This window comes from Solea solea, chromosome 12, assembly GCF_958295425.1.
Source record: "Solea solea chromosome 12, fSolSol10.1, whole genome shotgun sequence".
Taxonomy (NCBI): Eukaryota; Metazoa; Chordata; class Actinopteri; order Pleuronectiformes; family Soleidae; genus Solea; species Solea solea.
The window spans coordinates 10,156,546-10,178,597 of NC_081145.1; the positions used below are offsets into that span (position 1 = coordinate 10,156,546).

Here is a 22,052-nt window from a genome sequence, read left to right on the forward strand (position 1 = left end):
AACTACTTAAAGGGGCGTGAAATTTGCTTTTCCATCTCGTATGCTTTTGCCACGCTAAAGTCTGCTATGGATCAGGGGCGTACCCCTGTTGAAAAGGAGCTAGTTTGATTGAATGTAGTCAGTCAGTACACCTTCATGCATGGTGAAGCTCAAATGTGATTATATTATAAATAACCTGTGTGACAACTTGTCAAAGGCTTTAGAGTTTTACAGTCTGCTTTTAATACAGTTCAGACTCATCTGCAGGCACTGAAACTGGCAAACAGACAATACCAAATTCATGGTATTTTTCACATATATGTGAATTACCAGAAAATACTTATATATTAATAAGATCTGTCCAAGGCAAATCTATAGAGTTGGTCTCCAGTCCAGGTTTTCTGCTTGATCAGGAACTTTCTTTCAAAGCACACTATTCTGTTCTATTACTATAACAAATCAGAGCTTCTCCCTCAAGGCCCGTAAACTCCTTGTATCGGCTACCTTATTACCATTGCTTGATTATGGTGATGTTCTGTAACCAAATGTCTTCAGTCAATGAATACAGTTTATCACTGTGCTTTAAGGTTGACTACAGGCTGTAGTCGCCTCACTCATCACTGTGACTTGTATGCCAAAGCTGAGTGACCTTCTTTCAGTATACAAAGGTAAACTCACTGGATGACACTGATTTATAAGACGCTTCTTGGCTTGGTTCCATCTTATTTATGCTCTCTGCTACAAAGAACAAATAGCCCATTATGCATTACATTCTTCCAGCATTTATTACTTGATTGTTCCCAGAGTTCGGACTGAATTGGGGAAACGGGCGTTAAGTTTTGCTGCCCCCTTTACCTGGAATACACTAACACAAACCAAACTAAAAATATATGAACTCATCACACTCAAAGCTTTTTGCCTATGTTTTTGTTACTGTGATCTCAACGACTGCACTTTGTAATTGCCAAATTGTTTCCTAAATTATTGTCTATTGTTTGTAATCTGTCTTTTTAAACTTTATTTATTATGACGTGTGTTGCTGACCTCTTGGACAGGTCTTCCCTTGTAAAAGAGATCTTTATCTCAACAGGACTTCACCTGGTTATATAAAGGTTAAATCAAATAAATAAATTAAGTCTGACTGAATGTATAAAGGCAGAAGTAGTTTGACGCTCCCTTTGAAGTATTTTGAAAAGCCCCCTGCTTTGGACAATACAATTTCAATGAATTCTGCTCCATTCATAATTTATGTCATTCATTTAGAGTTGGTGTCACTCATGGGAAAAGCATGCGCTGACACTTAAACTGAAGTTTTACTGCACAACACCAGGGTTCACTGTTGCTCAACAATTATGTCCGGACTGCTTTTAAATACACAAGTCTTAAGTCTCACAGCATCACAAATGTAAATGCATGATGAAGCCACATCAGAGAGTGACTTCTTTATCATGAAGTTCATCTACTTGCCAGATTACATTCATCCACTGAGACATTTTTATTATACTGGACCTTTAACTATCTCAAGTGTCCGCTGTTTTCAGGATACTTTGAGGTTTAAATGTTCATATATTCACCTTGGTTATTGTTTAGGGTTCCAACAGATTCCACAGTGTGTGTTCTTGGCTAAAAGAAATATGGATATAACCCAGGTAGATGAGATCCTGATCACAGAACGACCTTGAAAGTAATTCAGATCTCTTCAATGAGCTCCCCAGTAGAGGAGCACAGGATACATTATGCATGCAATCTATTATTAATGGTCTTGAGTCATGTTACCATCAGACATTGGCCCTTAGAAAATAACTGAAAAGCCTGATACTCTGGGGGACTTGTCCTAACCATGATTATGTAAAAACACTATTAAGAGCCTCATAATGTAGAGCCATTTCCCTTTAACATATAACACTTTGTGTATTGATTTTATGCCAAAGTTAGAAGAACGTAGGTTTCTCCAAAACTAGTTTATCGACAATAATAAAATAAGCATCACCTCACATTTATTCAGTGCGATCATGGATCACATCAATGACTTTTTATCGATCCAGTAAAGCGATCCAATTAAAACTCTGCTGCTTCATCCCGTGAGTCTATTGGCTGGCAGCTGTTCTCTGCTCTCCACGGCCCCGCCTCCCACTGTCACGCACCGCGAGTGACACTGTGGATGCAGTGTAAGTGAGATCGTCCAACTTTACCTTCGGATGGACTTTATCGAAAAACAGAACACTTGCTTTTTTTTGTTTTGTTCATAAAGAGCTCGTGCCGTGCCGGGCACGTGCCCACCCGAACAGCATCTTTTGGGGTATTTTTCCTGCACTTTTCAGCAGCCCTCCTCTGCAGCATGAAGTGCAGTTATGGCCAGGAGTAGTAAGTCAGTCGCGAGGACCCTGGAGGATTTGACGCTAGACTCAGGTTATGGTGGAGCCGCAGACTCCTTCAGATCTTCCAGTGCGTCGCTGTGCTGCTCGGATGCACATGGGGCGAATTACTGGCAATTAACCGACTCGATGCACAGTCGACACAACAGCCTGGACACTGTTAACACGGTCCTGGTCGAAGACGCCGAGATCCTGGAGTGCACCGTGCGGTGCGCCAAACTACCCGAGCTTGAGGATGTGCCGTGGAGCCTCGGGGAAGTGGCGAGCGCACTGAACAAGGACGAGGAGATGAGTCTGCCGACCCCGCCGCAGGACGTCCTGCACAGGCTGTCGGTGCTGGTCAGCCGGGCTCTGGTCAGGGTCGCCAAGGAGGCGCAGCGCCTGAGTTTGCGCTACGCCAAATGCACCAAATACGAGATCCAAAGTGCCATAAAGATCGTCCTGTCGTGGAGCGTCTCGATGAGCTGCATCAGCGCGGCCCTCAGTGCCTTGTCTCTGTACAACATGAGCACGGAGGAGGACAAGTTTAGCCGCGGTAAGTCCGTGCGCTGCGGACTCATCTTCAACGTGGGGAAGTTCTTCAGGTGGATGGTGGACAGCAGGGTCGCGGTGCGGATCCACGAGCACGCCGCCATCTACCTGGCTGCGTGCATGGAGAGCCTTTTCCGCGAGGTGTACGCGCGGGTGCTGCGCAGTGCGCTACTGGAGCGAGATAACGGGATCCCCAAGTTCACCGTGGAGCTCCTGGAGCAGGCCGTCAACGGTGACGCGGAGATGTGGGGCTCCCTGCAGCCGTGGCAACACCTCATCTGTGGGAAGAATGCAAACGGTGAGTTATGGAGAACGAAACCCAGTGCAACAGGGTTCCCCCCCTTTTATCTTCTCCTCCAAACAGCCACAGTTTGTAAACCACAATGCCTCTGGTCATAAAGTGTTTTTTTTGTGTGTTTTTTTTAATCTCACTGCTGACATAAAAACATTCATTGATTTATTCATCTCAAATATAATAAATGGTCTATGAAGTAGATCACCACCAACATAAATGATACAGTTATGGGAACTGTGATCATGTCTATTCAAGAAGATCTTCACATTCACTTGCTGCCAGGACATTAAAACTGAATTCTCTTTTTTTGGGGACCTTTATGAAAGACATAAGTTTAAAAAGATCTGTGCAGCTGAAATAGTTCCTCCCTTTAGAGGAGCAGGCAGCAGATGACTGAGTAGACCACAGAGGGAGAGAGTGGTCCTCTGGCCTCCTGTGTCTTCTGCGCAGTCTTAATTTTGCAGTTGTTACTGATTAATATCCCTCATATGTGCTTGTTTTTTTAATGCACCGAATGATGAAGCTGGGTCTGTCATCCCCAGGCTTTATGGCTCTCTATGAGAGCTTTTAGTAAAAGCAGCTCTCCCCATTTCCTACAATGATCCCCTGCAGGGGTTGCTTTTATTCTTTTCCCCCAAAGAGAAAGAACGTCTTTCATTTCTGTGCACATGTGCCGGTTCTGGTACATGCAATACATGACATTTTGGTTTCTAGTGTTGTGAAATACATCTTTTGTGTGTGCTTTGTAACTGTAATTGTATTCAGACTTCCCCACAGCTTAACCAGCAATACATCACACACCACACTAACGCAGGCTTGCCCCTGTTTTGATGGATGTTGTGAAAGGGCTGCTGTGGCTCCTCTTGCAACAGGTTTATGTAATGAGAGGCCTTGGGGGAACCTATGTGCTATCATGCATTATGCAGAGTGATGTGAATAAAACTGAGTTAGCGAGTGAAAGATGGACAGACAGAAAGTTAGAAAGACTTTCGCTGATGAATCACCAACAGTGGCCTGGCAGAGAGGCACTTTATTTTACTCTTTGCTCTTGAGCTGCAGTAAAACCATATGAATACATGTCACTCTGTCACACTGTTTCTGCGTGAATACAAAGCGCATTGTGAGATTTTGGCTGCACACATCATATGGGATAATTGTAGTAATGACAACACTAAAGGTGTTCACACCAACGCTGCCAAAAAACTCACTTTGCGTTCAGTGCAAAGTTTTAATGTTTGAAATATGTAAAACAGTATCCAATACCATTTTAACTGGCACTGCAATCCTAATTCAAAATACTGGAAAACGTTGGTTGCCAGAGGTGATGGTGTGTAACACAGCTGGTGTGTAATACGCCGTTCATGCACATATCCGTATGCGTACATAACTGTCCCAGCATCTGTTTTTTTTTATTTTTTATAAACATCAAATTTATTTGATTTTCATGTGTTAGCAACAGGGGGAGATTGAAAGAGCAAGTTCTGTCTGCAGCGGCAGCAGTAGAGCCACAGCTGTGGAGAATTATCACGAGAGGAGGCAAGGTGACTGTAATAACATTATATTTAATATAATACAAGAGCACAGGAAGATCCCAGGCTGAATTTCTATTGCTTACCTGGCCAGGAGAGAAAATGTTGCCTCACTGGCATCTGTCTGGATATTCCTCTTCACTTTCTGCAGTCAGATTTAAAAAAAAAAAAAAAAAAAAATCTTTTTTGGTGGAGATGTTTTTGCAAAGATAGCAAGGCTTTAAGGTTTGGAAATATTGGGTATTTCTGACCCATAGCTGCATCTCGCTGTGTTTGACTAATATTTTGGTAACCAGGGTCTCAAAGTGCTACGAGCTGTGAAATCTCTGATGACACTGTGGTCATTTCATATCTTAATACAATACATTTATTGTATAATGTACCTTTTTGAAAGCCTTTACAAGTGCAAAGACAGTGGGACAGTCCAGAGGCGATGGAATATATTATTAGAGCTTACAAGAATGAGCGCACACTGTACGGTATGGAAAGTCACTTTGCATGTGGCTCCAGCTGTAGAAGAGGTGTGGTGAGTGACCAGTGGTGCATTGGACCGATGAATAGGATGAAATGCAAGAAAAACGTCTGGAGCATGTGGAATATTGATGTAATGCCGAAAGGCTTGAAAAGTGACACAGTATGCATGAAGTCTGGGCTGTAAAGGGCTCAATTGTGTTACTCATTCTGTGATGTAATACGGTACATTGAAGTGTTCAAACAAACCTTAAGATTGCTGTAATTAATAATTTTGGACCCAGAGAAAGCATTGTGCTGCTCAGTTTCCCACAGTGTCTGAATTATGCTGCTTGATGGCAGACAGACAAATGGACAAAAACATAACCTTGTCGGTGGAGGTAATTGCCATGTGTCAAATGAATACGCAGTAACGGTGCCCTGGTGTGGTTCATACACTCTGACCACACACCGGAAGCCAAACTTGCCCCGTTAGTGTTTATCTGGTCAGTCGGTGAGGTCAGGTCAGTTATTGCAGGATTAGAACAGACGGGGGGTTAAGAGACGGCGGTGTGTGTTTGTGGTAATTTCATATTGTGAAAGATTACCTCCTCCACCCCATGTGGATGTCCTCTATCAACAGTGACAGAGAGGCTGAGAGACAGACTTTTAATGTCTTGTCTTTCCAGAAGTAAAAAAAAAAAAAGAGAAGAAAATCAGCCAGTCATTCCAAGGGTGGGGTGACCCTACTCCAACCACCGCCTGCCAAATCGAACATCACTCCATCCATTCTTGTTGTGTCTCTTTGCCAAGTGGGAGTAATTGAGGTGATTTTTCCGTATTATGCCAAAGCCCATCCATCTCTGTGAGCAAGCCTTTAGGAATATCTTAATTTCATCTCTTCCTACAAAGCTGATTTGTTTTTCACTTACTGTGCTCTCACAAAGTCAGCCAAGCCTCAGTGTCATTGGGTCTTTTCCCTTTTTAGAATATTTGAAACCTCTATTAGCTACCTCAATAAAGAGCTAATTAATTTTTGAGGGTTTTTTCTCTTCCTCGAGGGGTTGAGTATACTGGCAGTAGTTGGACATTTTCAGAAATATGCACACAAGTTACAGCCATCAGTGGGTTGTCCTAGCTAAGCTTAAAAACATTGGGGAAATGGTTAGCTTGGCTCTGTCAAATCGTAATAGAGATAGGTCTACCAGTACCATTTATTTAATTTCTACAGAAACAGTATAACATGGCTGCACAGGATGTGTAATTTACTGCACACGAGCATTAACTTCTGCAGTGTCAAGAATCCAAATGTGACTCTTATTTGAAATACTCTTGAGAATATATCAGGGAATGTCAGACTCCAATAAGCAATAAGCACAAGAGGTTTTATGTACAGTATAAGGACTGTTCATAATATATGTTGTATGTACACGTGCATCATATGCAATCATTTATTTCTTGCAGGTTTTTTTTTCAAAGGAGGAGGGAAAAGCGTGCTCTCGGTTGCTTTTATAAGTCTGCCTCAACACAGGATTCATGATTACCTTATGCTATAACGTCTGTTCGCACAGGCTGCAGCTCACAGTTCTGCAATGGCACATCAAGCATACAGCCAGCCTCCCACACATCAGCCTGCAACACACACACACACACACACACACACACACACACACATGCACATGCATCAAGATGTCAGGGGCTTCTCTCACCATGTCTGACTCAGTGTTATTCGCAGGTGGGTGTTAGGTTTCCCTTCTTCGGCTGTGGGATCCTGTCAGAACAGGAAACTGCTCTATATGGTGGGATATTTCTTATGGCTCCCACTAGACACGGGAACACAGTGACTCTTTGATTTCTTTAGTGATGTGCTTGTCAAGGAAAACGTCTCGAGTGAGCATGATATCTAGCGCTTAGGGATATGTACCACCCTGAGGACGAGTTTCTAATTACCTTTAAGGTGCGAGGCGATTTTCAAGTCTGGGCAGAAATGCTTTGGATTGTAATTTATTTAAACTCAAAGAGAAAATTCACCCTAAATTGGTTAAAAACAATTATAGGCAATGTATGTTAGTTATAGACCAATTTTGTTTTATGGCATGAGGACAGGTGGCTTATCATATATGATTTGATGCAGAGACATTTACAAAGCAGCCTCAGGTGACATTTTTTTCAAATAAAATGACTAAGTTTAGCCTATACTTGACTTTTATATCCCCCAAAGAAGACCATTTTGTGGCATGTAGCTTTAAAACTGGTAAACACGAACGGCACATTCAAAGGTGTTTTTATTTTTGCTCTTTTCTAACCACACAGTGGCATACACCATGCATGTGTTTTCATGTGTACAATAAATAAGCAAGTCTTTCTTTGTTAAGTCAATTGCGCATCGACGTCCATCAATCATACAGAGAGAAATCCATCACAGAGCTGTCAGAGATTCACAGTTAGCAGCCACAACATAGGCCTACTTATACATTTATATATCTTTGAAGAGCAGTTGCCAGCTGCATGTGAAATATAACACTGTTTAGGGGTAATTTGAGGTAATTTGAAGAACTGGGCATTCTACTCTCTGCCATTGTTCTCCTTTCACTACTCCCTTTCCTTTTTTTCTTGCTAATTATTATTCTCTATCCCTGTTGCATGATGCACAGCCCTTTGTGCCTTGTCAACAGAGAGCGGTGAATGTGAAAAATGACTAACCAATAATACAAATTTGTGCAGAGTGGGTACACAAAAATATTAAATGACTGTATTGTAGCACATCGCGCCAAACATCAGTGTTTCAGTGAGGAGGGATTTTCCTTTAAACAGCTTTATTTTGCAGAATATGATCTACAACATTCAGAAGTGAGACCTCTACCATGGAGCTTTGCACTGTTGGAGCAGGGCTTCACAGGGGTGAGAGAGTACACGTCCCGTTCCACTCACATCTTTTACTCTTTACCCAATAGTCGGAGTTGACATGCAAGGTTGGTGCCTGGTGCACACATGTACTGGGGAAAGCAGACAGACAGGAATGACTGCGGTCTACTCTGGTACCACTCAGTACCTGGCCCCCATTATGTCTGGGGTAGTGGGGGGGGGGTCGGTGAGATATGCTATATCTCATATGTGCAAAGGAAACCCTTATACAGATGCATTTAAGGCAGCAGGGCGATTTGTGCACACAGAAGGACACACACACACACACACACACACACACACACACAGAATCACATGGCCCAGGAGCAAATCTGGTTTTAATTGTGAGTTTTCGGAGGAGAACGAGGAATGCTGATGTGACTCAGAGGCTGGTACAGCAAGTAAGAGCTGCAGCAAAGTTTATTTCAGTTGACTATGACGAGACAGGTGACAGAATACAGTTAATAGTGCATCCAGCTGGCAGTATACCTGCAGTAGATGGACACATTTATTTCTGTAACATTGTTTTCCCTCATGCATCTAAGAGGATTGTTTGCAGGATCAATTGCATGGTGCTATGTGTTTATGCATGCAGCTGGCAAACATACACGTAGTATCATATAGTTGCTATACCAGTGTGAATGCAGTCGATCTATTTAGCAAACCTGTTAGTGGTCATTCAGTGTGGAGTGGGCAGAGTGGAACTATGGCGTGTTTTTTTAATCTTAGGCAGTTTAATCGATGTCAGTGATTGATCTTTCGAAAGTGAAAAATATGAGCTGGAGCTGCTACTGCAGCTAGGACTAAATTAGTGTATGCTTCTCATTTTCATGCTTGACCTTTCACACTGAAATTAGATTTACTCCATTATAGCCACAACAATGCTTACATAGAGAGTGTGCACTTATTGCATGGAACTCACTCTGGGTAATGTGTTTAGCTTCCTGTTTACCATCAGTGGACAAGCTGCAGTGCTTTGGGTCACACTGTGGGGGGCTTTATCTGGGAAATCTTCTGGCTGACTGCATATGTTACCAATACATACAGTAGGTGGCAAGTTCACCTGTACTAGCACATATTATGGTGCTTTTCCATTGTACAGTTCTAGCACTACACAGCTCTACTCGGTTTGGTATCAGGCACGCAGTTTTCTGTTACTATAGTACCTTTTAATGTGGGCGGGATTGTCATAGCTCAGCTGCACGAAACGTTTTTTTATACGTGACATAAACCTATAAACTAGTGACGAGAGAGCAGTTATTTTCAGTGTACTAAGTCATTAGAATCCATCCGTCCATCTTCTACCGCTTTATCCTCCACACGAGGGTCGCGGGGGGTGCTGTGCCTATCTCAGCTGACAGCCTGGACAGTTCTCCAGTCCATCGCAGGGCCACATACACACAAACAACCACCCACTCTCACACTCACACCTATGGTCAATCTAGAGTGTCCAATTTACCTAATCCCCATATGGCATGTTTCGGACCACGCACACACGGGGGGAGAACATGCAAACTCCATGCAGAAAAGTCACAAACCCGGGTCTTCTCTCTGCAAATCAATTAATTAAAAAGATTAGTTCAGTACTTCCTGCATGACCGGAGCACAGACTCCATCAGACATAGTCACTGAACTAAAATACCTGGGAACGGGTTGTGATTCAGCTCACGATCTCTGGCTTTTGGCAGTGTTGTCGCTAAATACACCAGACTCCTCTGTTAAATATAGAGATTTTAGAAATGTCCTTTTTAAATGTTGGAGATTCACTCATGCTTTTTAAAAAGTCTAAAAAGACTTTTTAAAAAGTCTTTTTAACCCTAACCCTAACCCTAACCCAGAGAGCAGTTATTTTCAGTGTACTAAGTCATTAGAATCCATCCGTCCATCTTCTACCGCTTTATCCTCCACACGAGGGTCGCGGGGGGTGCTGTGCCTATCTCAGCTGACAGCCTGGACAGTTCTCCAGTCCATCGCAGGGCCACATACACACAAACAACCACCCACTCTCACACTCACACCTATGGTCAATCTAGAGTGTCCAATTTACCTAATCCCCATATGGCATGTTTCGGACCACGCACACACGGGGGGAGAACATGCAAACTCCATGCAGAAAAGTCACAAACCCGGGTCTTCTCTCTGCAAATCAATTAATTAAAAAGATTAGTTCAGTACTTCCTGCATGACCGGAGCACAGACTCCATCAGACATAGTCACTGAACTAAAATACCTGGGAACGGGTTGTGATTCAGCTCACGATCTCTGGCTTTTGGCAGTGTTGTCGCTAAATACACCAGACTCCTCTGTTAAATATAGAGATTTTAGAAATGTCCTTTTTAAATGTTGGAGATTCACTCATGCTTTTTAAAAAGTCTTTTTAACTGATCTACAGTTTTGGCATTGTTCAGTTTAATTCCCGTCGGATGTCGCAACACTCTGGGACCGACAGTCCGTTGACGTCACATTTTAATATTGGCTCAGCTCGCTTGGAACCTCGACAGAGCGGGTACCAAAAAAAAGCACCAAGTACTAAGTGCCATCCCTAATGGAAAAAAAACACACAAGAAGAGTTGATGCCGTGCTAGAACTGTATGATGGAAAAGCGTCATTATCTAGACTAAACAATGACACTATACCAGTGCTTTGATCAGAATATTAAAAAGAAAATCCAATGAATCTGTGGCTAAGTATATGTTGACTTTGGAAGCAGAGCAGAGGGAGAGAAAGAGGCTCAGATGGCAAGGATCAAAATAGGAAAATTCATAAAAGAAGCAATAGGCGACAGATGAGAGCCAGACCAACAATGTCTGCAAGGAAAATGAATCCGAGAAAACAAGTACCAGCAAGTGGTTGGTTGGGTGAAGCATCAGTTTCTACTGTGCAGTTTCGAAATCCGAGAGATGGAAATAATCCTGTTTTAATATGAGCCAGACTGACTGGAAATTATGAATAAAACACTGGTAAATAAGCTTTTAAATTGTCTCCCTACGTTTACCAGGCAAACATTTCACTCTGCATGTACACAGCACCTTTCTAGCCTGTCAGCCACTTGAAGAGCTTTGTAAAATCATTCACCCGTATGTGGATTATGCAGCCGTTAGGAAGAGCTACTCCTGAGCCATGCTATCCCCTTTAGTCACCAGTAGAAAATTGATATGTGTGACAGAGAAAAACCTGCACGCTAGGAAACATCAAGATACAGTTCTTCTCCAGTGACAGTTGGCGAACTGTGAACCACGTTCCAAGATATTTACATAACTCACCAAATACGCCCACGTTGTCTCACAGCATGGCCAGCATTGGTAATAAGCAGAACATTGCTGGGCCTTTCATTAATCACAGTAACACAAGGATGACATCTTAATGGCCTGTCGGCAACAACCCTCACTTGATTCTATAGCTTTGTAGTGTCAAAGTGTTAGCCTCCAATCTGTCAATGATAATGTCATATCAGGAAATGAGTTCTCTCTATCAGCCTCCAACCTATTACCACCCAGAGCAGTCAGTCAGTGCATTTACACGCATGTTAAGACATGCATGTAAGACAAGTGTAAACATATAAGTCAGACATAAATCGGACTATGAATGTTAGTCCGATTAAGACTAGTCCGACTAAAATCGAACTAGTCTTAATCGGACTAACATTCATAGTCCAATGGTTTCTGCATATATACACTTTGGCCGTTTCTCAATATCCATACTTGTGCGTACTTGTGCGTACTTGCGTACTCCCGTACTTGTGAAAACGTCATCAGCCTCAGTCCAAGTTCTGTTCCAATTCTCAAGTAAGCGAACAGCGAGGACGGTTCTCAAACCCGGAAGTGTTCTCGCTCCGCCCATTTTTACCAAGTATGCATCGGAGGTGACTTAAGCGTACTTGCGATGGCCATGTATCCCAGAATACATTTCGGCGGAGCATAGCAGCAGATAATAGAAATATAAATCTGAAATAAATATTTTTCTGTGTCCCGGAACAAAGTTTTAACATCATTTGAGGCGAGAAATTAGTCATTTAGAATTCAAACATGTGGTTTGTGTATGAAGATATGAAGTATTTATAGTTTGGCAGCGACGTTTGTCGGAGGTGATCAGCTCCGCCTCTGCGGACGCTCTGCGCTCACTGTGCCCGGCACAGAGCAGCGTTACCTCGGCCTGTCCTGATGAAATGATCCGCTGGCTCAGACGTCGCTGTCATTAGATGCTCGGTGTGATCCATAGATTTGTTGTTGACGTGTTATTTTGTTTTTTATGGAAACTTTTTGACCTGACAGTTTGAATGTTTGTATATTGTTAATGTTTTATTTATTTTAACTTTGAATGTTAGATTTATATTAAAGTCGCACGGTCATTGTATCTGTATTTAAATATAATATGTAGATATGTATAGTATAGTATGTAGAGTAGTATTCAATTCAATTCAATTCAATTATATATTATATATATATAAGTATATATTTGTAAACGTACATATATGTCATACATATATATGTATATATATATATAAACTACTCTACAATGCTGTAATATATCTATTTTCCACATTGTATTATTTGTATTGTATATTTTAATAGAAATAAATTAATAAATGAAGTAAAATATTTAAAATGTAAAAATAATAACAACATATTTATGCATTTATTAAAAGTATTTCATATGTTCATTTATCAACACTGTAGGTGGCGCTAATGAGGCTGCAGCACTTGGCGCCAGCCACCATTCAAACAGCAGAACAATACATACATACTTGCATACTTGAGTATTGAGAAACAACCACATACTTGTGTACTCCCGTACTTGGCAAGTATATACTCCCAGCGTACTTCTCAAGTATATACTTCCCAAGTATGCAAGTACATACTTGCTTACTTGAGTATTGAGAAACGGCCTGAGTCAGACTGGAGTTCTGCGCATGCACCAACATTTCCTCCACGTTCTTTGACCCAGAAGTAGAAGGAGACGACGTATGGACTACAGTACTGTTGCCGTAAATCATGCGGCGGTGGCGGCAGTTCCAGGGGTTCTCTTTCTCCGGAGAACACAGGAACTACAACAACCATGCTTATTTGTATCAAGATTAACATGGTACGAAACATGCAGAACCACAGCGCGATTCATCTCACCGTCCAACTCACCGTTCGAGACAGACGTACACGGCCATCATTTTTCTCCTCCTCATCTACAGCATACTCTAGCTCGGCAAGTTGTCTGATTCCGATTCCAGACTGTGACCTTAGCTCGATTAAACTGTGCGTGTAAATGTACTGAGTGATTCAGGGTGAAGAGTATATGTATTTGTTCATTTGTCCAGAGCCTTCTGTAGGCTAACTCACAGTATCCCTGCAATTTAGGGATGACATGCCGTAAGCATATGTGGCATAAATGTTCGCTTCAAATTGTGTAGTGGTTTTGCAAATTGTTAAACATTTATAAAACTTTACGAAAGTACTGAATAGCATCAATATCTGCACTGGTGGTACACGCAGCACAGTTTGAGATCCACGGCTCTAAGGAATAATCCTACTTTTTGCCCTGAGCAAAGGATTACCCAAGGTGAAGGAAATGTGCTCCTGTACCCACCAAACTACTGACAATATAAGTCATGTCTACAGTGCAAACATGTCTGGGATTTCTTCGGTGCTCGCTGGGAGCTGGGACTTGTGTTATTTCAGTCTTCTTCCATACAAACCACTCTCGAAAAGACCAGGCAGTTGTTGCTCGTAAAGAATACAGACCAATCAGCTGTATAAACAGATCAAGTTCATGTACCAGAAATAAACACACTATGCTTTTGCCATGCCAGCATTCCCATGGAATAAACATATACTTTCACTGAAGGACACATTTATCCTCAGACATACATGGAGGCCCATACACTGGCCTGTGCTAATCGGTGCTGTTGTTTGTTGTATTATTGCTCTTCTGTGAAACCTTTTAAATCACAGGAGTGTTTTATTAATCCTAAAACAACCACCTGAATAACCACTTTCCCAGTCTTCCTGCAGCGCTTGTAAATCGGTAGCTGTCCTCCTCCCAGCAATCACATGTGTGATGTGCTTGAACTTGTCTCATTCAGTTGCATATAAAGGCATCAGTCGTGTGACGCAGTGGTGACACAGAGATGAAGGGAGCAAGTTTTTCTAGTTAACTCAACAGTTGCACGACTTTTGAACTCATCAATGCATTCTTGTCTGTTGAGGACAGAGTGTCAGTAAAACTGAGGTCTGTAGTATATCACAGTTGTCAGTTGGGCTGTTTTTCCCGATTTTTAACGATTTTTATTTGGAAGATCTGATATCAATTAATAAAATCCTTTGATCAATCTTTTAATATATGCCCTTTGTGGTATCCTTTGTGCAAATCTTGCAAGACTATCAAAATCACTATCGTGTTGATGCAATAGTCTCGTGTGACTGGGAGCTTTGGTGAAGCTAACAGCTGAGTCTGCAGATTTGTTCATTAGGGTTAGCGCCAGATTTTGGGCTGCGCACGGACAGCGCATGTGCAAACTGAATTACTGTTGTTTATAAGCTCCACTCACCAAGCAGAAAAAACATTTTGACAATAGAAGAAGTACAGTAGTACTTCGAGGCGACCCTCGAACCGGCTGACACCCCGACTTCCCCTGCCTGACGGGGTTTTGAGCTGTGAGCAGCTCGAACCAGACGTGTCCGAGGGAGCTGTAGCGTCGGTCTCTTCTTCTTTGGTAGGAACGCGTCCTATTCCCTGCATCCGTGAGGGTCCGTGATATGCGACATGCAATGCGACGCACATGCATGAAGTATACCAGGGCCTTAAGCTGCACTCAGCTCTCTCTGCTGATCAAGCGTTTACAGTTTTCACCTACAACTGTGTGGGCAATATGAAAAAGAAATCTGCATTGATGTAACGACTTTGGGATCCATTATTACATTTATTTTAACATAAAAGTTTTGGTGATGCACCAGGTTAGAGAGATCTGAAATGTTTATATGGTTTGCAGCATTATTTTTGTGGAAATCTTTCATAACCAAACAAAATTGGCATGGTAACTGAAATATCTGTAAAAGAATCGAGTAGAATATCTAGTTGAATTGGGACCTTGGGAGTCGGAAACAAACTGATTCAGGAAATCAGCAGTGAGTTGGAACAGTCCTATTTGTTAGTCAACCTACATTAACCTGAATTTTATATTATATTATATTGGCCGAGAATTATTACAATTTAAATAAACATTGGAACTGAGCACTCCATCGACACACTCTGCTAACTTTTCTATCCTAACATGGGTCTGTATACTGAAAGAGAGGCACATACATACTGTGATATAGTTGTTTTTTAGACAGCAGTGCATTTGCTGATGCAGTACTGATTCTCTTCCACTGGACTGGTATCCCATTACCTCCCATGAGAGCTCAGCACACTGACCTTCGGACTGTGAGTGTGTGCCATGACATACACTGTGCACCTTTCCTCGTTATATCTTCTATCGTGTAATTGTCTTAATTCAGTGAGAGCCCATGACCTAAAAGATTTATCCCGATGATTTAAACGCTATTAAATACTCGTCTCACCTCACTCCTTCTCTGTCTTTGCCCTTCTGTCTTTAATTTGCATGCTTTTTTCCCCCAGCCTCTCTGTTTTGCTTCTTCATTTTCTTCCCTTTTTTGTTTCAGTCGCTGCCTTGATAGAGAGTAAGTGCTGAGTTGAGGTAACCTTGTCTCGTCCTACAAGTCTGCCAGCGCTCTAATGACTCTGTCAATCCAGACATGGAAGGCCCTGCTGGGGAGCCGACCTCAACCTTAGTACCCACTGTGGACAGACACAAGTCTGAACCGTGACAGATCTCCTCCAGATCAAACTGCAATCTGTAGCTCATTCTCCAGAATGGGTGATAGAGAGGTGATGAAAAAATGTGCCGGAGAGCAAGACTGCGTGAGCGCCAATCAACATTTATACACAAGGTCCATATGTCCATGTCATTTTCCACTTAAACAGCTGCGCATTATACGTATTCTCAATCTTTTACTCCAACTGAGTGAATGTGTTCAACCCCCAGTTGAACTAAGGGCATATGGTACACATTACCGCAGGAGAAGGTGTGTCAGTTTGGTTCATGTTGTATTGGTAACATATGCTGGACTCTGCTTTGCTCTCATTTGTTTGTGAAAAGACAGATGCGATCAGTGAGTGCTTCTTCTGCTTTCACTTTCTTAGAAAAACACAAAGGACAGAGGGTACAAAGGTCATATATCCATGTCAAGACAGATTACTGTGTGCTCTATCATCAAGGAAAATGATCTGTCCCATTTTAAAAAAAACTTGTCATGATTGTCATCTTTAGGATTCATAAATAATGGCACACACACACACACACACGTAATAATTTAAGGTGAGACAGTGGTATTTAGAGGGAGGAGTGAGTACAGCAGTCATTACTTTCTAGTACTATTGAAATATTAAATTAAGTTCATAATAAAAGAGAAACACCATTGCCACAGTACAGTGGTGCTCAAACGCCACTGTTGTATAAATGACTCAGCCTTGTCATTATACTGCTATAACTATTCTTTTAATTCAATCACTGTCGCTGTTTTGGACAGTCAGATGTTCAGAGTGCTCTCTGACTCACAGGAAAGAGCGAATGTGAGAGGATGACACACTGCCGGTGTGTCTGTCACTTCTGTACCTGGCTTGATATTTCATCAGCTCAGCTACAAAGCTCTGCTCCACGCAGTCTCTCACACATGGCCTTAAACTCAGATTTGAGGAGAATGGAGTTTCAGCTCATCGTTTGGAAGCGAGGAATACTATGCATCGCATGAATATTGTTTTTTCAGGCATATGGGATAACAAAGTCGTTTGCCTTTTTTCTTTTTCCTACCAGGAAATGACCTCCTTTTCATGTCATGTGGTATTTTCTGTAATACCCATCCTGAAGCCTTAGAAAACCTTTTTCCATTACTATGTTAAAAACGTACAGTATATACAGAGGTTATAAGAATGTGCAATATAGAGGGTCTTGTATCCTTTTTTTCAGCACATCCTAGGCATTCTGAAAAAAAATTGTTTTCACCAACTCTATAAACACACCTGAGCAAAAAGTACTCATAATGTTTAAAATCGGATGGAATTTGTGAAATTCAGAAATACGTCACAGTTCAAAGTTCTCTTGGCTCGTTCGTTTTTATGAAAGCAAAATTAGTAAAATGCAAAATAAAATTAATCATAACTTCACAACAACACATAAGACCAAAAAACCCACATTTTTTTAAAAGCCTAAATATGTGACCTTCTTCTGAAAGTATAGTTACCCTCTGTGACCATTCATTGATTTATTTCTGACTACCGTCAAAACATTAACTCTCATCACCACATGGTTTATATTTTTAAAATCTTATTCCACTCATGCATAGCCTCTCTGGCCTCGTACTCTCTCTATTCCTGCTCGCACAGACTGACACATCTGCACAGTCAGATTGGTTAGAACAGTACTTCTCAAATAGTGGTGCAGGCCCCCCTGGGGGGCGCGGTGAGGTGTCGGGGGGGGCGTGAGAGGCAGGGCAGGACAACTCCTACAGTGGTTTATACAGATAAATAAATAAAAATGATCAGGTTCTCAATAGTATTTCAATTTGGACAGAAAATAATAGAGAGCCACCGGGTTAAAACAACTTTATTTGGCATTCGTGAACAGTAATCACATACACACTGAATATTTGTTTATAGAGCAGACAAGAAAGAGATCCGATGACAAGTGATCACATGACACGCGCCCAGGATACATTCTAATGCCAGGTGTAAATGAAGATGTCCACTTGTTCATACCAGGTGTGAATGGTGCCACCGTTGTCGCCTGTGCGCACAAACACACACACAGTCACACCTGTGAAAATGTCAAAGTGAGACACATTCCACAATCAGGATGTAAATTATTGATGTCACTAGGCAATGATGACTCACTGCAAAAAAACACAGTTTCTAGCTATTGTAACCTTGTCGTCATGCACGCCTGCAGAAACTTCAGGGGAGGGAATGATAAATTCAATCTCTGCTTGTTCTACTTGCTTGCCTGTCAGTGCCTTGAACCAATCTTGCTTTTTCGAATCTCCATTTTCCACCCCTGCCTTATTGGTTGCATTCAGCATTAATAATTAACATTTGGTTCAACATGTTATCGGTCACCTGTAGCTGTATCTCGGATCTGAAAGTGATCATGATCAGTCTTGACGAGTAACCTAAAACCTCCGCAATTTAAGTATTCAGTTTTTGAGCTGGATCGTATGGGTGCATTCACACCAGCCCTTCTTAATCGAACCCTAGTTTGTTTCCTTGGAAAGTCCTGTTTGTTTGGGGAGGTGTGAATGCGCAACCGGACTCTGATGCGCACCAAAGATGCGAACTCTGGTCCGCCTAAAAACATAGGTCTCGGTTTGCTTCAAGTGAACCAAACACAGGAAGCGGACTACAACGCAGGTCATGTGGGTAAACACAACCAAAACATACGCGTGTGTAGAACGATAGCCGGGAGAAATGGCTGAGCCCATCGTTGCAGCATATATATGTGAATTATGTTCTCATAAAACAAAATAAAAAACCCAAGACTGATAATATTTGATGCAACTCCATGGTTTGCTCTTCTGTGGCGGGAACAGAAGTCGCTCTGTATTAACCAATAGATGAGCGAGTCTTGCTCGTACCGAGTCTTGTGGACTATTAGGTGTGAAAATGACCTCAGTCAAAGCAGGTATGTGAATCTGCAAATATAAAAATAAAGGTACAACTACACTCTACCTGTGCAATAACACAAGAACCTCACATAATTACTATAAAAACATGTCCTGGCCTAGTTTCTCTAAGCTCCAGTATTGACATCCACTCTTTCTCCTGAGTCTAGCTCTCTGCTGGATGATGTTCATTAAGGGAGATTTATCTTTAAAATTGGTTCGGAGGGGTCGTATGAGAGAGACCCTGCACTCTTCCTTGTCACACTTCTTCTAGCTGTTTTATAACAGTAATTGTGGCAAAGTGATTGCTCCTCAGGGGCTCACCAGAGATGTTGACCCAAGTATTAGCCCCCGTGAGGGGCATAACGATTATCACTCTGTGCGTGTTTCAGCTGCTGCTGCTGAGGGGAGTTGAGGGAGGTGTTAAGTGACGGACGGGAACCCCAGGAAAAGACTAAATCTATATAGACAAAGATTCAACATTTTATCCAGACTTTAGTGGCAGTGCTCCACTGCTCTTCCTCTTCTTTAGTCATTGAGGTCCCATCATTCAAAGGAGCAGAGCAGGCAGTTTTAAGATGGCATCGATTTTTAGACTGATTTCAGCTATAATGGATGAAATGACGACGTCAGTTTCGGCCTGATTAGAGACCGACTGCATTCCTCATGTCACCTCTGAAAGGTTTTATGAAGAGCGAGGAAGAGAGAAACGATTAATTAAATGCTGACAACTTTAAAAATGTGTCATCTCTCCCTGGTTTGTGAGTTAAATTTGTTCCTGTCTGTCATGGTGATTGCTGCACTGGGGCTGGATAATCCCTGCTTCACAATGACTGATATGTGTGATAGGATAACGGATTACGATGTCGCACTAAAGGAACACATTCTCACTGCTCCAATGCGACAGTGTTTGAAGACGCTGCATGATTTGATTTTCTCCAACGAACAAGGATGACGACTCCAGATTCCAATCAGAATTAAGTCATTTACATATTCATAGTGGTGGGATGAGAGCCGACCTGTCCCATCTAAACTATTTCCATCAAAAGGGAGATTGTAATTTCTGATTTGAGGGATATAACACAATTGCACGTACCCAGACTCTTATGTAGGGCTGACATTGTGAAGGTTGATGGTGAACGTGTGGTGACAGAGAGGGTCATTTCATGCACAATTGAAGTTGGGGAACCATGAGATGTGAAATTTGTGTGCTGAAGATTTGAAATGTCTACCCTTTCTGGTGCAGAATGAAGCAAATAAATCATGCCTGGCTTATCACACTATGCATGCCTCTCAAGGTCTCATTGCCAGCAGTAGAAAAAAGAAAGAACGAAAACATACTGTAGCAAGGAGGGTTCTCACATGTTATGGGATTCAGTTACCTCCCACTGACAAAATCACCTTTTCAAGATTTCTTGCCATGAATGTTAATATTTGAAATGCACCTCAAGCAGTGGGGGTGTAGTATTGTTTAGCTAAAAAAAAATAACCTGTGGCCGACAAGGACATTTCTGCTGCTGTGATCAAAAACCGAGCCCATTCTGTGTATCCTCTCACAGAGAGAAGATTAAAGATGCATACGTGTTGGACTTATAAAGCTCTTCATTTTCTCATGGATCCAGTGCTGGCACTGCTCGAGCGGAATTTAAGCATCATTAAAGAACCATTAAGAAATTACTTTCAAAGCCCAACCCTCTGCATGGAAACTGCATAATGTGACTGAGTCTTGTGATTGATTTGGTTGAGCTGTGTGGGCTTTGTGTGTGTGTGAGCTGAGCTACACTGACAGGGATAATGTGTGTCGTTTCAGTGTGTTCTAATACCTTCTGTACACTGCACAGAAAATAGGTGAAGTTTGGGGTTGAAAATGGAAGTGTATTCTTTAGGTCCACTTTGTATTCTGCTCCCTTAGGAGACTGGATCTTAAGACTCACTGAATGTGCTTTTTGATTTTCTAGTGAATGGCTGTGATCGGTCTTTCACGTTGTATAACAGCTCGTCTCTGGGGGACACTACCATGTGTCAAATCACCTCTGATTAGTTCTTTTTTTATTTAAAACAAACCCTTCTTAATTAGTCATTTTGTCCTTACGCACTCAGCTGCCGCCTCACAGGGACAGTGTTCATTTATACTTGTTAATTGCTGATGACTCTTGTGTGAAACTTGTGTGGATTTCACATATTCACGGGGGGGGGCTTTGCTCATGAAAACGGCCTCATGACATCACACCACTAAGCGCCCCACTGGACCTATTTGGATGAACAGAGGAGACCCACATGCTTGGGTTGTGGTCACATTGGTTTGGGGCTTTTTAGGCCCATGGTGTAATGAAGGAAAGATGGCAGAGAGCCACATGAAGAAAGATCTGTCATGAGAACATTCCCTGATCTACAAGCATGAGATCCCCGAGCAATGACAACATTCACTTTGCTAATTCCAGGCAAATTTGGTTTCAGGCAGCAGTTGAAATGAGAATCAACCCACAGTGTCCTTATATTCATTTTAGTAGCACTTCCTGGTGTGCAGCCTGTCGGAAATTGTTAGAAGAAGAAGAAGAGGAAGAAGAAGCGACTCAGAATTCCTTAAAATCTATTTTCAACATTTTAAAGAATCTTCACCTTGCCATTTTGGCATTTCTTCCTGAAAGGTCCTGTGTGACATTTAGAAGGTTTTACTGGCAGACACTGAACATGCGTACACATTGCTGAGAGCATTCTTTTCACATTTTGAACAATCTTTTTTCATTAAAAAAAAAAGGAACATCTTTTCTAGTCTGTGAAAGCCACTGTAGTTCTTTGAGGTTCTTTTGTTACTCTGCAGTTAAATGTCACTTTTTCTTACACACTGGACCTCTTAAAGTAGGGATGAGGTGTTTAACGTTCATTAGCTCTATCGTTCAGATACTGGTCAAAGTCATTGGATGAAACTTTGGGAAAATAAACGAGTTGTACCAGCACCTGTCTGCTCACATGGAGGAACATGTTTTTGAAATTAAAAAAAAAGTTAAAGCTCGGTAATAATTGCGCCATCATCGTCACTTAAAGACCATCATCGTCACCACTCATGAACAGGAAGGAAATTCACAAAACAAATGCAAAACTACTTGAAATACTACAATAACAACAAAAGATAAAGAATAAGAATGCTTATTCTGCTTATTTATGGAATTAGATTTGTGTCAATATTACAGCACTGGAACAAAATAATTGTAGGTATCCAACATTTATAAATCTGATAAACTTAAATAATTGCAATTATTTTGTCAGATGTCCATGGGGAAAAGTT

At 41.8% G+C, this 22,052-nt stretch overlaps 1 protein-coding gene across 3 annotated transcripts in view; it reads left to right on the top strand.

The window, feature by feature from the left end:
- btbd11b (BTB (POZ) domain containing 11b) overlaps nt 1–22,052 on the top strand; it is a 67,124-nt gene that overhangs the window by 1,092 nt on the left and 43,980 nt on the right. Inside the window, exon 1 of one of the 3 annotated variants that reach the window (XM_058646474.1) lies at nt 757–3,183. The exons of 1 other annotated variant lie outside the window; for it this stretch is intronic. In XM_058646474.1, coding sequence (XP_058502457.1) covers nt 2,331–3,183 — 853 coding nt within the window. In that variant the 5' untranslated portion in view covers nt 757–2,330. Of the gene's footprint in view, nt 1–756; nt 3,184–22,052 lie in introns of those variants that run through there. One more of the 3 variants, XM_058646473.1, reaches the window with a different exon arrangement.